The 19589-nt window shown below is 36.6% G+C and overlaps 1 protein-coding gene across 1 annotated transcript in view; it reads right to left on the bottom strand.

Annotated features, from left to right (window-relative positions):
• Positions 1 to 1384: 1384 nt before the first annotated feature.
• Positions 1385 to 19589, bottom strand: part of LOC117337550 (alanine--glyoxylate aminotransferase 2, mitochondrial-like) — a 32025-nt gene continuing 13820 nt past the window's right edge. Inside the window, exons 3-14 of the mRNA XM_033898580.1 lie at positions 18802 to 18986; positions 18230 to 18353; positions 17316 to 17410; positions 12341 to 12434; positions 11422 to 11487; positions 10437 to 10568; positions 9693 to 9785; positions 8089 to 8161; positions 6267 to 6415; positions 5984 to 6133; positions 4976 to 5074; positions 1385 to 3301 (exon numbers count right to left, since the gene is read on the bottom strand). Of these exons, the coding sequence (XP_033754471.1) occupies positions 3203 to 3301; positions 4976 to 5074; positions 5984 to 6133; positions 6267 to 6415; positions 8089 to 8161; positions 9693 to 9785; positions 10437 to 10568; positions 11422 to 11487; positions 12341 to 12434; positions 17316 to 17410; positions 18230 to 18353; positions 18802 to 18986 (1359 nt within the window). The 3' untranslated portion in view covers positions 1385 to 3202. The remainder of the gene's footprint in view (positions 3302 to 4975; positions 5075 to 5983; positions 6134 to 6266; positions 6416 to 8088; positions 8162 to 9692; positions 9786 to 10436; positions 10569 to 11421; positions 11488 to 12340; positions 12435 to 17315; positions 17411 to 18229; positions 18354 to 18801; positions 18987 to 19589) is intronic.

Raw genomic sequence — 19589 nt, forward strand, 5'->3', positions numbered from 1 at the left:
GATTGATATTTTAACATAGTGAGGTACATATGAACTGTGTCTTTTTCATGAAAAATATAACCTGCTAGAATATAAACCTGTTATATGTGTTGAAGAACAACTTTATGAAGGGAAACTCGCGCAATACATACATGTACTCCGAGTATATTGGGATTATATAAAGACAGACGGTAGAGAATATCTTCATATGCTCAAATATTTCAAATGTTTACACCATTGTGAGCTTCTACCTTCTACAGGTGCATTGTAATACATTTTAAAGTGTCTTTGTTAACTGCTTATCTACATGTAGAATATTCAGCACAATTCATATAATTTTTTAAATTCTTCAATTCACTAATAGAACACTTAACATCTTTTACCTGATTTTATTAAGGTATACGTCTGTTGGTACCTGATTTTATTAAGGTATACGTCTGTTGGTATCTGATTTTATTAAGGTATACGTCTGTTGGTACATGATTTTGTTAAGGTATACGTCTGTTGGTACCCGATTTTATTAAGGTACACGTCTGTTGGTACCTGATTTTATTAAGGTATACGTCTGTTGGTAACACTTAACATCTTTTACCCGATTTTATTAAGGTATACGTCTGTTGGTACCTGATTTTATTAAGGTATACGTCTGTTGGTACCTGATTTCATTAAGGTATACGTCTGTTGGTACCTGATTTCATTAAGGTATACGTCTGTTGGTACCTGATTTTATTAAGGTATACGTCTGTTGGTACCTGATTTTATTTAGGTATACGTCTGTTGGTACCTGATTTCATTAAGGTATACGTCTGTTGATACCTGATTTCATTAAGGTATACGTCTGTTGGTACCTGATTTCATTAAGGTATACGTCTGTTGGTACCTGATTTTATTAAGGTATACGTCTGTTGGTACCTGATTTTATTAAGGTATACGTCTGTTGGTACCCGATTTTATTAAGGTATACGTCTGTTGGTACCTGATTTTATTCCAGATAAACTAAACAATACAGCGACAACAAAGTGTATTGTGGTGATGGTCCAACTAGTTCTACTTTCAGGGATATACACTGTCCGGTACACTAACGAATAAGCCTGCTTCAATGTTCCATTTCATCACATTTTCACATACACATCATTTATTACACTAACCATACCCATCATCAACATAATAATATTTATGAATTTTCTTCCGTTTTTTTCGTATTTCATGGAGGAAAAACAATATGGCATTTATTGAAAATCTACTACAATGTTTGTCTGTCAAAACCGTTTCGTAACTACTCTTGTAAAGTAAAAGTAATGTAATTGTACATGAAACATCTACTAGTACAGGTATTCTTGCACAAAAGGGCATCAAATTGTTGAAGTATATAAAGACTCCATTCTACACATATACGATAAGCTTATTTCAGGTTAATGACTGTATATTTTATTAGATAAACATTAAAGCACATGTATAAGTAAGCAATAATACTCCAGGTATACAGATTTAATGTACAGATTTCAAAAGAGGGACACCGACAGTTGTGTGTCAGGCAAGTATACCGGTATAACAATACAAATGTATCAATCATATATATTGTATATAGCTACATTTACCACTCTATGACATTGTCACTATATAACATTACCAACAGTAGTTGAGAATTACCGTCTCATAAACTGCTAACCGGCGCATTAATAATGTGGCAAGTTGAAGCACACAGCTTGGGTAACATACATATTTCACACACATACAATTTTCATGCTAGAAGCATTGTGCTAAATATGATTGGGCTAAATGTACAGTTCATATACATTCTCTATAGAAAAACATCTGTGCACAAATTCCTCAACGTGCTAATCTATTTAAAAAATTGGGAAATGCTCAACTTTCAGTGCACTTAAGTATAACCTATAACACTGAAGCTTGTTTCGTATGCATATTAAAATAACAGTAATGATATGATATTTATATGTATACAATATATATTCCTATGTAATTGTGAACAATCATAAAAGCCAACTATATGAGGAAACTAGAATTATTTTAATAAAAACTGAAGATTACAACCAGGTACGATAAAGACTTAAAATATCAATAGTACTGATCCCTGAAATCTGACTGGAGGTCACATGACCTATACAACTCACAACAAGTGGACAGCAGTCACAACTATTATGAATTGATAACAATAATTAACAACCATGGCACCTTAATTGAGCAACTGTTTAATAAATGACTAAGTGAATTAAAATTCTGACTAAATACAATGTATCTAACATACACTAACTTTGTTTCACAAATAATTGCTTACTAAAGGATATTCCTCAAGTCTAAAAATAATAGCTTAGGATAGTGTTTAAAGAAAATGTCCTCTATTGAGATCGTTTTTTTTTTAACTCAATGAATTTTACTTTGGACAAACTGAAGTTACTGAATGTTCATGAAATATAAGTTCAAAGTAGCCTTGCTCAAGTCTTTTTTGAGCCAAACAATGGTTATGTATTTATTAAAAGATGTCTACACAAGTTTGTTTTACAAGTTCAAGATCATTTTTTTTTAAATGTAGTGTTGAATTTAGAGTTAAAACATTTTCATGCTTGCTTACAGTGAAACCTGAGTTTACCAAACTGTGACTTTAAAAACATTCAGTAACATCTGACCTATAATTGCTGACACTGACCTTTACCGACACACTGTCACATCCGAACTATTGACTGGACACTATACAGAATTGGTGAAGCCAGGTTTCACTCTTCATTCAATTTGCTTATTGATAATTTTTTTGTAAATACATGTGTTAAAAGCAAACAAGTTCAACTGAAAAAGATACGTAAAATACTGATTTACCAGTATCTTCAAATGTTTACCAATCTCTCCTAATGATGTCTCTTTTACAGAAATTTGTAAGTAAAATATGATTAGCTTCTGTAAACATCTTATATAAAATATGTCCAACAAACCAATAAGTAGAGTAGGCAACACACATTTCAAACTACCAACTTGGCATTTTGATTTGCCAGTGCTTAACTGAACTCAACTGCAGCAAAATTTTCCATTTCTCTACAAAACTGACTTGCAGGTTAATGCTCCACGTTTCAGAAGAGCTCTTAATTTTGCGGTATAATTTTTAATTGCTATGCAAAACTTTTAATTTTGCAAAACTGAGGTTTCTGCAGAGCAGGGAAACGGAAATGCTGCCAAATTAAAAGTATCATTTTTGGGTGCACCAAGGAACTTTTCACTTAGCGGAATAGTTCTCCAGTGCTCGGCGAAACACAGCTATGGAAAATTGAGCATCCTCCATTGTAAGGCACATCGGTGGCTTGATTCTCAGCACCTACAAAAAATAAGTCTATTGATAATTTGGAAATGTCTTATTTTTTCAGATGACTATTTGGATGAAGAATAATATATATCTGTAAAGTAGACATATGGAATATCATCACACCTCTTACCCAGGATAAACCTGGCCATAGTATGTGACACATCACATTCTAGGAAATGTAACACAAACAATTACCTGCTTCCAGTCAAGATTCCCATTACCTGTAGAAAACACTCTTGGACTGACAGACAGTCAGATACCTACATTGATTGCACTAAGCTATGCTACACTTATCGCCTGGTGTAGTGCAATCAACCGTGGGTATCAGATGATGATTGACAGATTAATTATACAACAAATGCCTCCCCTCCCTCATTTCCTCCCTTTGGTCTATTGAAAATCTTACTGATTACTTGGCTGGAGAAAAAGTGCTCTTCTTGTGCAATCTGATTTAACATTTATATCAACAATGAAAAAAGGAAGAGGTCCAGAGGGCCTGTACTGCTCACCTGAATTATTCAGTAACCATGGCAAATTACTTTCATTTAGATTATATTACAGTGCTTCAAAGCAAATGTGGACCAATCCTGTCATTCTTAAAAAAGAAAAAGGATTTTAAATGTTTTACTATGTCTCCCCTATATGGCCCCTCTCTCTGACCCTAAGGGAGCCACTCTTATTATTTTTACAACATAGAATCTCCTTTGGCTAATAATTATATATATATATAATATTCCAGACTAAATTTCATCAAAATCCATTGTCGTTCAAGGCTAATAGCAATATAAGGATATACATCTATTTCCCCTAAAAAAAATTGGGCCCTGCACCTCCAGTCTTAGGGGAGCCAAATCCCAGTTCAGTAAAGCTCCAGACCAACTTTCATAAAAATCCATTCAGTCATTCAGGACAAACATTATTGTAAAAGATGAACCCTATTAGACACTGTCCCTCTGGCCCAGGTGGAGACACACCAAGTTGCGTCTCACCACCTTGCAGCCATTTAACCAATCAGGTCCATTTCACATATCAGTACTCACCATAGAATATATTCCCCCTTGTCAGATAGGAGTCACAATTTTTCACTGTAGAATATAGTCCACCTTGTCAGACAGGACTCACAATAACTCACCGTAGAATATACTCCACCTTGCCAGACAGGACTCACAATAAGTCTACGCGTAGAATATACTCCACCTTGTCAGACAGGACTCACGATAACTCACTGTAGAATATACTCCACCTTGTCAGACAGGACTCACAATAACTCACCGTAGAATATACTCCTCCTTGTCAGACAGGACTCACAATAACTCACTATAGAATATACTCCACCTTGTCAGACAGGACTCACGATAACTCACCGTAGAATATACTCCACCTTGCCAGACAGGACTCACAATAACACACTGTAGAATATACTCCACCTTGTCAGACAGGACTCACAATAACTCACCATAGAATATAATCCACCTTGTCAGACAGGACTCACATCAACTCACTGTAGAATATATCCCACCTTGTCAGACAGGACTCACAATAACTCACCATAGAATATAATCCACCTTGTCAGACAGGACTCACAATAACTCACCGTAGAATATACTCCACCTTGTCAGACAGGACTCACAATAACTCACCGCAGAATATACCCCACCTTGTCAGACAAGACTCACAATAACTCACCGTAGAATATACTCCTCCTTTGCCGATCAGGACACCCATGTCTTTCATGTCTTCCCATACACTGTTGACATCCTCCACAGGTAGTGGTGTTTTTGTTGCCTAAAAACCAAGAATGAAAAATTAGCTGTGAAAACAGCAGATATGTGTTTTGTTTATCATATATATTACATAAAAGCTACTCATAGTAAAAGTGGCCTTGACCTTTGACCTTGGGACCTGAAAAGCTAAACCAAGTCTAATTGCAAATAGGCCCAACAGACCACTAGTTCTGAAACCAAAAAACAGACTGCTGGACAACTAAATGAAATTTTAAATGTTTCATATAGAATTTACCTAAAATTAACCCTGATTCTGAAGGGTTAGCTTTTTGCATCATAAGAAGTTGTTTTTCCATTAGCCTAAGTATGCAGCAATTCCAAAAAGAAGAACACTTCTTTTGTTTACTTAAAACAAAAATTACATTGTTTTCCCTGTACACATGATCGCAAAATAATCGTGTTTTTATACACGATATGCTCTGGTACAGTTCATTATATACTAGGAAGGACCTTCTTGGATTTCCAATTGCAAAAAAAAATAAAAAATGCATGCACACCCCCTGCCCCTAATGAGTATATCTGTGAAGTTTCATGAAGATCCTCCCAGTAGAGAAAAGTAAAGGATACCTCAGCAGCAGAAGAAATGAGAAGAAACAAGAATAATCACAATAAAAATAAGAAACAGAGCAAAAACAATACGTCCCCCCCACTTCGTTTGGGGGACATAATAAAGTCTTATTTCTTTTTTACTTCAAGACCAGATTATGTGGAAACTGAAGAGTGTCATAGAATTCATAAATTCTGTTCAGGTTTTTTTACCAGAAAAGATTTTGTCAGGATTTTAAACTGCTGTTGAACTGTGATTAGCTTAATGACCTTTTGAACGACTGGGCCCAGAACTACTAGTGTGAGGTTTCCTAGTCGAGTTAGTAGGAAGTTGGTAGTATGTTATCAAAATATTTTAACCAACCTTGTCCTGTACCAACTCCACGCCAATCATAAGTCCTTTCCCCCGAACATCTCCCACAATCTCAAACTCGTCGCGTAACTTTTCAAGTTCTTGTAGGAAATATGTTCCAATAACGTGGGCATTGTTTTGGATCCCTTCATTTTCAATTACCTAAAATAAAAATCATGATTTAGGTCTAGAAGACGAATGGGTAATGCAAACCTGTAAAGTTGTCGAGCTTTAATATATCATGAACGAAATTCAAAACTTTAGTGCATTGTTACTAATCACATGTTGAGCTTACATCAAGCACAGAGGAGCCGACTGCACAGGAGAGAGGGTTACCGCCATATGTATTGAAGTGAAGAGCTCTGCCCATACAGCTAGCGACCTCCGGGGTAGTTACCACTGCAGCCAGTGGGAAACCATTACCCATACCCTTAGCCATAGTAACTGTAAGGGGAGGAAATTCATAACATCACTACAAATGTAAAGGGGAGATAATTCATAACATCACTACAAATGTATAGTAAAGGGGAGGTATTTCATAATATCACTACAAATATATTATAAGGGGGAGGAAATTCATAACATTACTACAAACGTAAAGGGGAGGTAATTCATAACATTACTACAAATATATTATAAAGGGGAGGTAATTCATAATATTTAATACGAATGTATAGTGAAGGGGAGGTAATTCATAATACTTAATACGAATGTATAGTAAAGGGGAGGTAATTCATAATACTTAATACCAATGTATAGTAAAGGGGAGGTAATTCATAATACTTAATACAAATGTATAGTAAAGTGGAGGTAATTCATAATACTTAATACCAATGTATAGTAAAGGGGAGGTAATTCATAATACTTTTAAATACAAATGTATAGTAAAGGGGAGGTAATTCATAATACCGTATTTGACCTAATAAGGGCGCAGGGCGCGGGTAATTGACAGTGGGGGCGTCCTTATTAAGATTAGTTATTCTGAAGTTTTATGAAACAGACTATACCTTATAGCAGAATACCCAAGGCTGTGGAAACGTTAAATATTCAGTCATAAAAATATTCCCAATGAAGATATCTATTCATTATCATATATTAAGCTTAAACATCACTTGAATATTCCTGTAAACTTGTAAACCATTCCAGCTGATCTTAAGACCAGAGAACGTGTGTTCCACCATTTATGTTCAACTCTTTTGTGTTCTATTTATAGACACAGGTGATTTCCCAGACCATATCAGACATCGTTTTCTCTGACCTAATAATTGATTTACAATGTCTTTTACTAGCTTTCTGTTCTGAACAAAAGATAGTTAACAACAAGAATGAAGTCTTTAACTTTATCTTCAAATAAAGATGGTAAGTTATTATTTGTATGTGTGTTTAGTTTCGGGTGCTCTTTGCACTGACATGCCATCTGTAGGAATAGACAAAATGTGGCGAAAACTTGTGTTCCAGTTACTTAATTTGCTGAAGAATATTGAACACATAAAAGTAGTAAAACTTTCCACATGAATTATTACTTTTGAACACCATTTTGACTCTCAGTCAAAGATTTATTTTCCTGAAAAAAGGTAGGGGCGCCCTTATTAGGGCAGGCGCCCTTATTAGGTCAAATACGGTACTTAATACCAATGCATAGTAAAGGGGAGGTAATTCATAATACTCAATACAAATGTATAGTAAAGGGGAGGTAATTCATAATACTTAATACAAATGTATAGTAAAGGGGGGGGGGGGGGTAGGGGGGTAATTCTAAAAAATACTTCAAAATGTATAATAAAGGGGAGGTAATTCACTATATCACAACAAATTTATTGTAAATGGGAGATTATATGACAAATTTTATTTAATTTTTAAGGGTTTTTTTTCCGCAATTTTACTTTATGTCCTTGAAAATAGAGAAAGGAATTCCTCAAATATATAAGCAACCTTTCAAGTATTTCTGTACAAAATATTGGTGGTCAATCCATCATTGTTTTAACATTGTATTAGACCAAACAAATGTGCAAAAATGTAAGTGCATTAAATGAGAAGGTTTGCAGTAAGATGCAGTCTAAATGCCATACATTAGACTGTTACGATATCAATATACATTAGAAACATATGAACCTTACCAATGTCCGGTACAACATCATGCCCCTGAAATCCCCAGTAGTGAGTTCCTGTCCGTCCAAAGCCAGTCTGAACCTGTCATTACAATAATACCATTCTGAGAATAATTCTTACTTCTTTCGTCTCTATATGAGTGTAACATTAAAACGAACAAGAGGCCCATAGACCTAAATGGTCATATGACAAACACTTACAGGAGTGACACACTCCTCAATCCAGCATCATTACCATAAAGTGTTTATACGCAGCCAGTTATGTTTCAAATCAAATTTGGTTTTTATCCATTTTGGCTCAAAGGAGGAGCAGCATCTTAAAGCCAAGTTCCCATTTTTGGGCCATGCCCCTCTGTCCCCATGGGTCAGACCAGCCTCATTTATATCAATTAGGATTGCCCTTCCCTAATTATGTTTCATACTAAATATTGTTGTAATCAATTAATACATTAAGAAGAAGTATTGTTTTAAAACAATAATTCACCCAATTCCCCCTTGGGTAACACTATAGCCTCATCTATACAAAATATAATTGGTCCTTAAATGATGTTTCACACTAAAATTTGAATGTAATTCACCCATGAGTTAAGCAGTCGTAGAGTTTTAAAGCAATAATTCACCAAATTTCCCCTTTTGGGGCCCTGCCACTTTTAAAATAAGAAGAAATATTTTCCTCTGAGGAGATTTACATCAATGAATGGTTACCATTTTGAAAATATTTTTTTCCACCGTATTTCTGTGTAAAGAATTTCACCAAATTCAGCAAAAAATGAATTCCATCTTTCTCACCTATTCAGTAAATATCTAGGTACATATCACACAGATTAAAATTCCATAATTGACACCTTGCATGAAGAGCTCTACAATAATACACACACCACCAAGAATGGGAGAGATAAAGGATTTAAAATGAGTTTCCCTTTCATACGACATTTTACAAAATGCATCATGGAAGATTTTTTTTTGTGAGACTTGGCAAGCAAAACCTAAAATTTTGAGACAAGATTATAGGATCTCATATGAAATGAAAATAAAAATAGCTCTGAAAATCTACACTTTGACAGCATGATTTTAAAGTCAAAATGTCGTATAGTCAATGAAAGTATACACTTCAGGATGTCTTTAAGTACTGCCTATGTCATGAAAAATATTATATTGGTGAATTCTCTTGATAACAGGGGGATTATAAGTTTAGTGATAAAAGTTGAATTGTTTTTCTCTGTTAATGTAAACTTTATTTATTTTACAACAATTGTGAAACAAGTTATTCCAGCTTATATTAATCATGCTTGTTGGCTTGGATGGAAGCGCACAAGGGATCTTACTGTGGGAGTAAAACAGAGTACCAGAAGAAAATCCTCTTGGTTAAGCAGGTGATACCATACGTTTTCACCTTAATCGGGGAATCGAACCCCAGTCAACTAGGTGAAAGGCAAGTGTGTTACCACTGTGCAACCCGACCACCTATTTTCTCTCAGTCAAAAATGTTTCCCGTTATCTAGTTTCAGTTCTGGTATGTAACGTAAACAGAACATGGAAATACATTTTGGTAAAAGTCTTTATATGCACTATTCAGATATATTGACCATGTAACGTGGTAATTACTGCCTCACCTCATCAGATATGCACAGACCTCCATGTTCTCGTACTCTATCAAAAGCTCGCTTCAAGAAATTTTTAGGAAACTGGACTGTCCCTCCAACTCCCTGAAAACATATGAAGAAGAAAGACTAATGAAAAATATTCTGTTCTCCATAGGGCTGGAACCAGTTTTGCTATAAACAACATGCACCTTACCACTATATACCAAAAGAATAATTTACACATTCCGATCCGAGGCTAATAAGATGACACAAACTCTCAATGTACACTAAAGAGTGAAATAAAACAAAGTTAAGGCAGATTCTGTGGCAAGATCATAACATAATAAACAGGTTTTAAAAACTTCTTTCTGAGCCCTGTTTTTACAAAAGGTGTTCACAATTTACACACTTGAAATACTTGAAATTCATGCAGTATGAAGAAATATTGTTCAGTTATTCAAAAGGTGATTACCTTAATCACTTGATTAGTAAAATCTCAGTTCTTCAAAACAAAGTGTGATATAGGCAGGAAGGAAGAGATTCATGAGTGCTATTGATCAGAGTTTTGTAACAGTTTGTTAAGTTAGTTTTAGAAAAACATATTTCATCGGGATTTTTAAATTGTTATTAACCTAATCATCTTTTGAATAACTGGGCCCTGATGTCTGAATAATCTGTTCACAAAGACTCAAAGGGTCTTTATGATCTGATTTCTCTGAAAGTATAACAAAGACCAATTAATAAGATGACATTTTACAAGAAAACAATTCTTACCTGAATTGATTCTGCAAAGAAAGCTCCAACTCTGCCTTTGGGCATAGAGAATCTGAGGACATCCTCCAGCTGTTCCACGTAGCGGTCACCAGCCTCACATTGACCTTCAGCACAGTCACATGACCTTTGGACCTAGCCATGAAATCAAAGGGTAAAACAAGTTCAACTGCATGGTGGGCAAAGGAGGAACTCAACACCTACAGTATCAAGGATGACTAATAAACAGGGGTTATTTAAATCGTACTTTAGTTGTTCTTTATTATATATATATTGATATATAACCTGATTTAGCTTAAGGCTTTTCTCCTTCAGCATCCTTCTGGTTTGTAAACTCAGTAAGTTACATAAAAGCACTCGTACATTCTCACATACTTCACAGGGTTATCCCACGGTTGCTAAGGAAAAGAAAAACCAATCTCTCACAGGGGGGTAAAGACAGCTGGCATGCACTATATGACGCTGCTCACAATATTGTAACGTCATCATTTTATGTTGAGTAACCATGTCTTAAATGAAGACGTCATCAATTTTAACAAACATTTCAAGGAGCATCGTAGATGGCACGATGAAAAACTTTCATAAACACTCTTTTGCTTGCAAGTACAATGTTTGTGAAAAAAATAATCAAACATCGGTCTGTTTCGCGAACAAGGATATCTCAACCCTCACCTAAGAATTTGGCTGGCCAGCACTCGTCAAGCCTTGTGCTGACTGGCCAAACTCTTGCATTCAGGTCGAGATATCCCTGTCCACGGAACAGATCCATGTTAGATTCTATTATTCTTAAATCTTTACTCACTATTACCTAGCTTTCCTTGATATTAGGGAACTTCAGTTTCCCTAACGAGGTTAGAGTCTACCGAAACAAGCAATACATTCACCCGAAAGGGGTTTTCCAACAATGTGCCCCTCCGCAGGGTCCACCCTCCCCAGAGTCCACAGAAAGGATCAGGGTCCATTGTTTGGAGCAAGACAATATACTCACCTGACAAGGGGAATCCCGACAACGTGCCCCTCCCCAGGGTCCACGATAAGGATCAGGGTTCATTGTCTGAAAATCAAAGACAATAACATTTATAATAACAAGAGATTCCACAGGGATTCTGACACCCACAATCATATGATGTTAATGGTTATATATAAGTATGATCTTTTCTCAAATATTTTTTTTCTTTTATACTTTACTTAATACTTGTTTAATGGACATTATATAAAGTGATCCAAAAACTATTCCTATACGCCAGCATAGATAAAAAAGATATTTTGAGAAATATTCATGAGATAGTCCCTGAGATAAAGCTATCAGAAAACCAGTCAAAATCCAATTATTGAAAAGGAATGTGTACAACTAGTGACCTACCTGGTAATATGGAAACCTAACTTATAGAAATTTGAAAATTCATGAAAGACGAAACAATTACTTCTGAACAAATAACAAACTTGAACTAATAAAATCCAAGATGACAGCTGGAAGTCCAAGTTGTTTTCCTGGCCAATCTCAAAACTGGAAATCATGACTGAGATCAATGGAGAGAAACATAAAATTTGTGAAATTCCAGACGGCCACCTGCTGGCTAAAATGTATTTGATTTTTCCAATCAATCTCATAATTGAACATGCAGTACTAGGAACCAGGTTAACCCTACATAGGAAATTTGAGAAAATAAATTCTTAGGCCCTTTAGGTACATTTTTTGAAATAGCAGTAACAATTAGGTTCCACTGCCACCCATCTTCTGAAATTGAAGACCAATCCTTCTATACTACTTGATATCATAGTATGACACTAATGATTTTCACAGCTAGTTAAGTTTTGTGGTAGAACTTATTTCAACATTCATACGAACAGACAAATTGCATGGTTACAAAAGACACATGTTGTGTTTGTCAATGTACTTATTTTACCTGATGCATGCCAAATCCCGAGGGTACATTATAACGCCAAGTGTTCAGGGCTGTGAGTCCCATCAGATAGGGGCTAGCACCGTGGTAGCAGTTTCTGAAAAAAATATTGTTCTTTTTTAAGGTTTCAGACAAGGTTATGTGAGACTGTAGTCATCTTGGAAGTATGAAGAAATACCTAAAACTGATACAAAACGTGTATAACAAATTTGTCAAACTGCAGAATCTATTTTAGATGAAAACTAGTGAAAATTAAAAAAAAATCCTAACATTTTCATTCAGCAAAACATTGATGAAATTAACACCAGATTTTTATTTTATTTTTATTTTCCAGAATTGCCGTCTGCCGTATGTGACAGACCTTACAGATTCCAACATGGCTGTGGGAGTTACTGCTCCTTACACATTACCCTATCATGCTACCTTTGAAGAATACAAACAGACAAGAATTTCACACAAGTGGAACTGTTGCCTGTATGAAAGTTTGGTGATTGTAAGAGTAATTGTATGGAAACAGATTTTCTATTTGCATGAAGCTTGAATTTGATCAGCCCAAGGGAACTTGAGTTATTGTACAGAAATTTTTTTTCTACTTTTAGTAACAGTGACTTTGACCTTTGACATTTGGACCTGAAAAGCGACCCAAGCAAGCACTTGTGATAAGGAAGATCTGCATGCAGACTATGAGTTTGATTGGCCCAAGGGAACTTAAGTTATCGCACAGAAACCTCTGTGCCGACACTGACGCCACCACCAACACCGATGCTGACGCCAGCGACACCGACGTCGACACAGTAATAAAGATTTTTAAAAGGAGCTCATAAACTATTATTCATGGTTATCAGGCATTTTCAGGCATATCCAGGCTTTGTGAGTAGCTAGAGCTACCTCTCTGTGCTGATGACATGCATACAACATTTCTGGCACAGCCCTATCACAAACAATTACAGCACTGCCCTATCACAAACATTTACAGCACTGCCCTATCACAAACATTTACATCACTGCCCTATCACAAACAATTACAGCACTGCCCTATCACAAATAATTACAGCACTGCCCTATCACAAATAATTACAGCACTGCCCTATCACAAATAATTACAGCACTGCCCTATCACAAACAATTACAGCACTGCCCTATCACAAACATTTACAGCACTGCCCTATCACAAACATTTACATCACTGCCCTATCACAAACAATTACAGCACTGCCCTATCACAAATAATTACAGCACTGCCCTATCACAAATAATTACAGCACTGCCCTATCACAAATAATTACAGCACTGCCCTATCACAAACAATTACAGCACTGCCCTATCACAAACATTTACAGCACTGCCCTATCACAAACAATTACAGCACTGCCCTATCACAAACATTTACAGCACTTCCCCATCACAAACAATTACAGCACTGCCCTATCACAAACAATTACAGCACTGCCCTATCACATACTCATTTACAGCACTGCCCTATCACAAACAATTACAGCACTGCCCTATCACAAACAATTACAGCACAGCTCTATCACAAACAATTACAGCACTGCCCTATCACAAACATTTACAGCACTGCCCTATCACAAACATTTACAGCACTGCCCTATCACAAACATTTACAGCACAGCCCTATCACAAACAATTACAGCACTGCCCTATCACAAACAATTACAGCACTGCCCTATCACAAACATTTACAGCACAGCCCTATCACAAACAATTACAGCACTGCCCTACCACAAACATTTACATCACTGCCCTGCCACAAACATTTACATCACTGCCCTATCACAAACATTTACATCACTGCCCTATCACAAACATTTACAGCACAGCCCTATCACAAGCAATTACAGCACTGCCCTACCACAAACATTTACATCACTGCCCTATCACAAACATTTACAGCACTGCCCTATCACAAACAGTTACATCACTGCCGTTTCACAAACATTGACAGCACTGCCCTATCACAAACATTTACAGCACTGCCCTATCACAAACATTTACAGCACTGCCCTATCACAAACAATTACAGCACTGCCATATCACAAACATTTACAGCACTGCCCTATCACAAACAATTACAGCACTGCCCTATCACATACTCATTTACAGCACTGCCCTATCACAAACAACTACAGGACTGCCCTATCACAAACAATTACAGCACTGCCCTATCACAAACAATTACAGCACTGCCCTATCACAAACAATTACAGCACAGCCCTATCACAAACAATTACAGCTCTGCCCTATCACAAACATTTACAGCACTGCCCTATCACAAACATTTACAGCACTGCCCTATCACAAACATTTACAGCACAGCCCTATCACAAACAATTACAGCACAGCCCTATCACAAACATTTACAGCACTGCCCTATCACAAACATTTACAGCAGTACTGCCCTATCACAAACAATTACATCACTGCCCTATCACAAATAATTACAGCACTGCCCTATCACAAACATTTACAGCACAGCCCTATCACAAACAATTACAGCACTGCCCTACCACAAACATTTACATCACTGCCCTACCACAAACATTTACATCACTGCCCTATCACAAACAATTACAGCACTGCCCTATCACAAACAATTACAGCACTGCCCTATCACAAACAATTACAGCACTGCCCTATCACAAACAATTACAGCACTGCCCTATCACATACTCAATTACAGCACTGCCCTATCACAAACATTTACAGCACTGCCCTATCACAAACAATTACAGCACTGCCCTATCACAAACAATTACAGCACTGCCCTATCACAAACAATTACAGCACTGCCCTATCACATACTCAATTACAGCACTGCCCTATCACAAACATTTACAGCACTGCCCTATCACAAACAATTACAGCACTGCCCTATCACATACTCATTTACAGCACTGCCCTATCACATACTCATTTACAGCACTGCCCTATCACATACTCATTTACAGCACTGCCCTATCACAAACAATTACAGCACTGCCCTATCACAAAACATTTACAGCACTGCCCTATCACAAACAATTACAGCACTGCCCTATCACAAACAATTACAGCACTGCCCTATCACAAACAATTACAGCAGTACTGCCCTATCACAAACAATTACAGCAGTACTGCCCTATCAAAAACAATTACAGCACTGCCCTATCACAAAACATTTACAGCACTGCCCTATCACAAACAATTACAGCACTGCACTATCACAAACAATTACAGCACTGCCCTATCACAAACAATTACAGCAGTACTGCCCTATCACAAACAATTACAGCAGTACTGCCCTATCAAAAACAATTACAGCACTGCCCTATCACAAACAAATACTGCACTGCCCTATCACATACTCAATTACAGCACTGCCCTATCACAAACATTTACAGCAGTGCCATATCACAAACAATTACAGCACTGTCCTATCACATACTCATTTACAGCACTGCCCTATCACATACTTATTTACAGCACTGCCCTATCACAAACAATTACAGCACTGCCCTATCACAAACAATTACAGCACTGCCCTATCACAAACATTTACAGCACAGCCCTATCACAAACATTTACAGCACTGCCCTATCACAAACAATTACCGCACTGCCCTATCACAAACATTTACAGCACTGCCCTATCACAAACAATTACAGCACTGCCCTATCACAAACAATTACAGCACAGCCCTATCACAAACATTTACAGCACTGCCCTATCACAAACAATTACAGCACTGCCCTATCACAAACAATTACAGCACTGCCATATCACAAACATTTACAGCACTGCCCTATCACAAATAATTACAGCACTGTCCTATCACATACTCATTTACAGCACTGCCCTATCACATACTCATTTACAGTCGAGTCAACTCAAACATAACAGTGGAAATATCTTGTTCAAGGACTCCATATGTCCATGCTGGGACTCGAACTAGTGACCTTTCAGTCACATAGCTCTGTGTGTTACAACAGGGGCTTGACATGTTCCTATGACCAGAATGAAACATTTCCCCTATGGTCCGACCTCTGGATCACCGATTAACAATAACTGATCTAGAGGGTGGACCCTGGAGTTATCTTTTAAGTGACCTATGGGTCGGACCCTGAGGTTGATTTTAAGTGACCTATAGGTCGGACCCTGAGGTTGATTTTAAGTGACCTATAGGTCGGACCCTGAGGTTGATTTTTAAGTGACCTATGGGTCGGACCCTGAGGTTGATTTTAAGTGACCTATAGGTCGGACCCTGAGGTTGATTTTTAAGTGACCTATGGGTCGGACCCTGAGGTTGATTTTTAAGTGACCTATAGGTCGGACCCTGAGGTTGATTTTAAGTGACCTATGGGTCGGACCATGAGGTTGATTTTTAAGTGACCTATGGGTCGGACCCTGAGGTTGACTTTTAAGTGACCTATGGGTCAGACCCTGAGGTTGACTTTTAAGTGACCTATGGGTCGGACCTTGAGGTTGATTTTTAAGTGACCTATGGGTCGGACCCTGAGGGTGACTTTTAAGTGATCTATCTAGGGTCAGACCCTGAGGTTAATTTTTCATTTTGAGTCATAGGAACATGTCAAGCCCTTGTGTGTGGGCTACCAATAAACCATCATACAACTCAATCACATACAGTTACTCATTACGGCTAACTACATGTTAGTCTGGATAAACACTCCATTGCTGCACACAATCTTCACTCTTGTTAAATTTTGTGTAACCTATCACCTTAGAGATAAAACATCGTAATTCCCATGTACATTCGAGAAAAATATTTTGTTAGCCTTGGTACACGCCAATGCTGCATACAATCTTCACTTTTGTTAAATTTCTGTGTGACCAACTCACCTTAGAGATAAAACATCATAATTCACATGTACATTCGTGACAAAATTCTTGTTAGTCTGGGTAAACACTCATTGCTGCACACAATCTTCACTCTTGTTTAACTTTTGTGTAACCAACTCACCTTAGAGATAAGACATCATAATTCCCTGTGTACATTCGAGACATGAGAACAGCCATATCATTAGCTTCAGAACCGCTGTTTGTGAAATAACACACCTGAAACATAATAAACGTTATTAGGATTCTACCGTTTTCATCCTGTATAGATACAACTGGGCTTATTACCAGGCATGGGCTGATTGTTGAATATACATAAAGTAATTAGTTTGCATTGATTTACCATATCTATATTAAAGATCCTATACTGTCAAACCTGTCTTTAAAGACTGCTGAACAGGAGGCAGTAAAACAGTCACTATAGACAGGTTTTCTTTATAGACAGGTCAAGAGTTTCTCACCAGCCAGCTGATTCGGAACAACCATGATCCCTTAATACTGCATGGATAAATTTCTAAGATGAATTATGACAAACAAGAAATATCTTTGTGATAGTTTTTAATGATGGTGGTTATACTGTAAAGTGCTGGTGAAATAAATTGACGAACTAATGCGTTTAGCACGGTGACAAAATTATATCAGTTTGAATCATTAATTTTTGGTGATAATAAGACTGCATTTGAATCAGGAATATAATTTTATTAATGTGGCATTTGGAAAGATACATCAACTTATTCAGCTTGCATTCAATCTTAACTTTGTTTCGTTTTTAACTGCATATCTGTATTTTGCATTTATCGCTACATTGACCAATCACATACTTAATCTTGACCAGTAATGCCACCTGTCGCGTCATATCCGGGGCCAAAAGAATATTATACGGCTATGCTGGAAAAAAATTTGTACAGCAAATACCAAGCTTATTCACTTTTTATAGGTCTATATATAGTAACAACAAAGTTTCAGACTGAATGCAAATGAAATGAATCTAGCATCTCATCCGGGCACCTTCCACCGATAAGACTATGCGAAGCTTACTTTCAGATTGCCTGGTAATGTCGAGGTGAGTTTCTCAGCATACTCATGAATGGTGGAGTGGAGGTAGATATTTGTTGTGTGCCACAATTTCCCCATTTGTTCCTCAGCTCTCTTCCTCACGGTCCTTAACAAAGAGTTTAATTCCTTATTTTCTTTACTGAATTTATCTAGAATATTGCTTACAGAACTGAGGAGACCTTGGCTAATTGATCTCTATCCTTTTAATTATGGGACCTTGGTAAGATGTATTTTTCAACATCTTCCTAACTAAAATGACTTTAATCCCCTGATATGTGTAATCTTAAAATTTGTATTCCATCAATTCATTCAATGGTTTTAATTGTTTTTATCGCCATTTTAATTGGGACCTTGAAATTTGATCTTCACTAATTTAAACTTGACCCTAAATCTCCATCCTATTACTTAATGATCTTCATACTTATCTACATCGCTGTACTTAATGACTGTAACCTTTGAACTCCATAATTTCAACAAAATAAACATTTAGATATAACCCAAAATCATGACTTCATGAAGTCTTTTAACCTTTCTATAACCTTTATGATACATACGGATGACAATGGCCGACACTGACAGTAACAATGCCTCCAAAAAGGTCAAGGTAGCGGGTACCATCCACGTCATACAGCCACTGCATGTGTCCCTGGTGAACTAGAAGGGGCTTCTTATAATAGGTGAACAAAGCCGGATTAAGGTTCTCACTACGCACCTGTTTAACCTTCGACATCTCCATACCCTGTAGATATAGAAACATTCATACTTTATATATCACTTACTTATCTCCATACACTGTAGATTAGAAACATCCATACTTTACATATCACTTACATATCTCCATACCATGTAGATATAGAAACATTCATACTTTATATATCACTTACATATCTCCATACCATGTAGATATAGAAACATTCATACTTTATATATCACTTACATATCTCCATACCATGTAGATTAGAAACATCCATACTTTATATATCACTTACATATCTCCATACCCTGTAGATTAGAAACATTCATACTTTATATATCACTTACATGACTCCATACACTGTAGATATCTCCATACACTGTAGATTAGAAACATCCATACTTTATATATCACTAACATATCTCCATACCATGTAGGTTAGAAACATCCATACTTTATATATCCTTTACATATCTCCATACCCTGAAGATTAGATACATCCATACTTTATATATCACTTACATATCTCCATACCCTGTAGAACATCCATACTTTATATATCACTTACATATCTCAATACCATGTAGGTTAGAAACATCCATACTTTAAACATCCAAATATTATATATCACTTACATATCTCCATACC

The sequence above is a fragment of the Pecten maximus genome, chromosome 11 (genome assembly GCF_902652985.1).
Source record: "Pecten maximus chromosome 11, xPecMax1.1, whole genome shotgun sequence".
Classification (NCBI taxonomy): domain Eukaryota; kingdom Metazoa; phylum Mollusca; class Bivalvia; order Pectinida; family Pectinidae; genus Pecten; species Pecten maximus.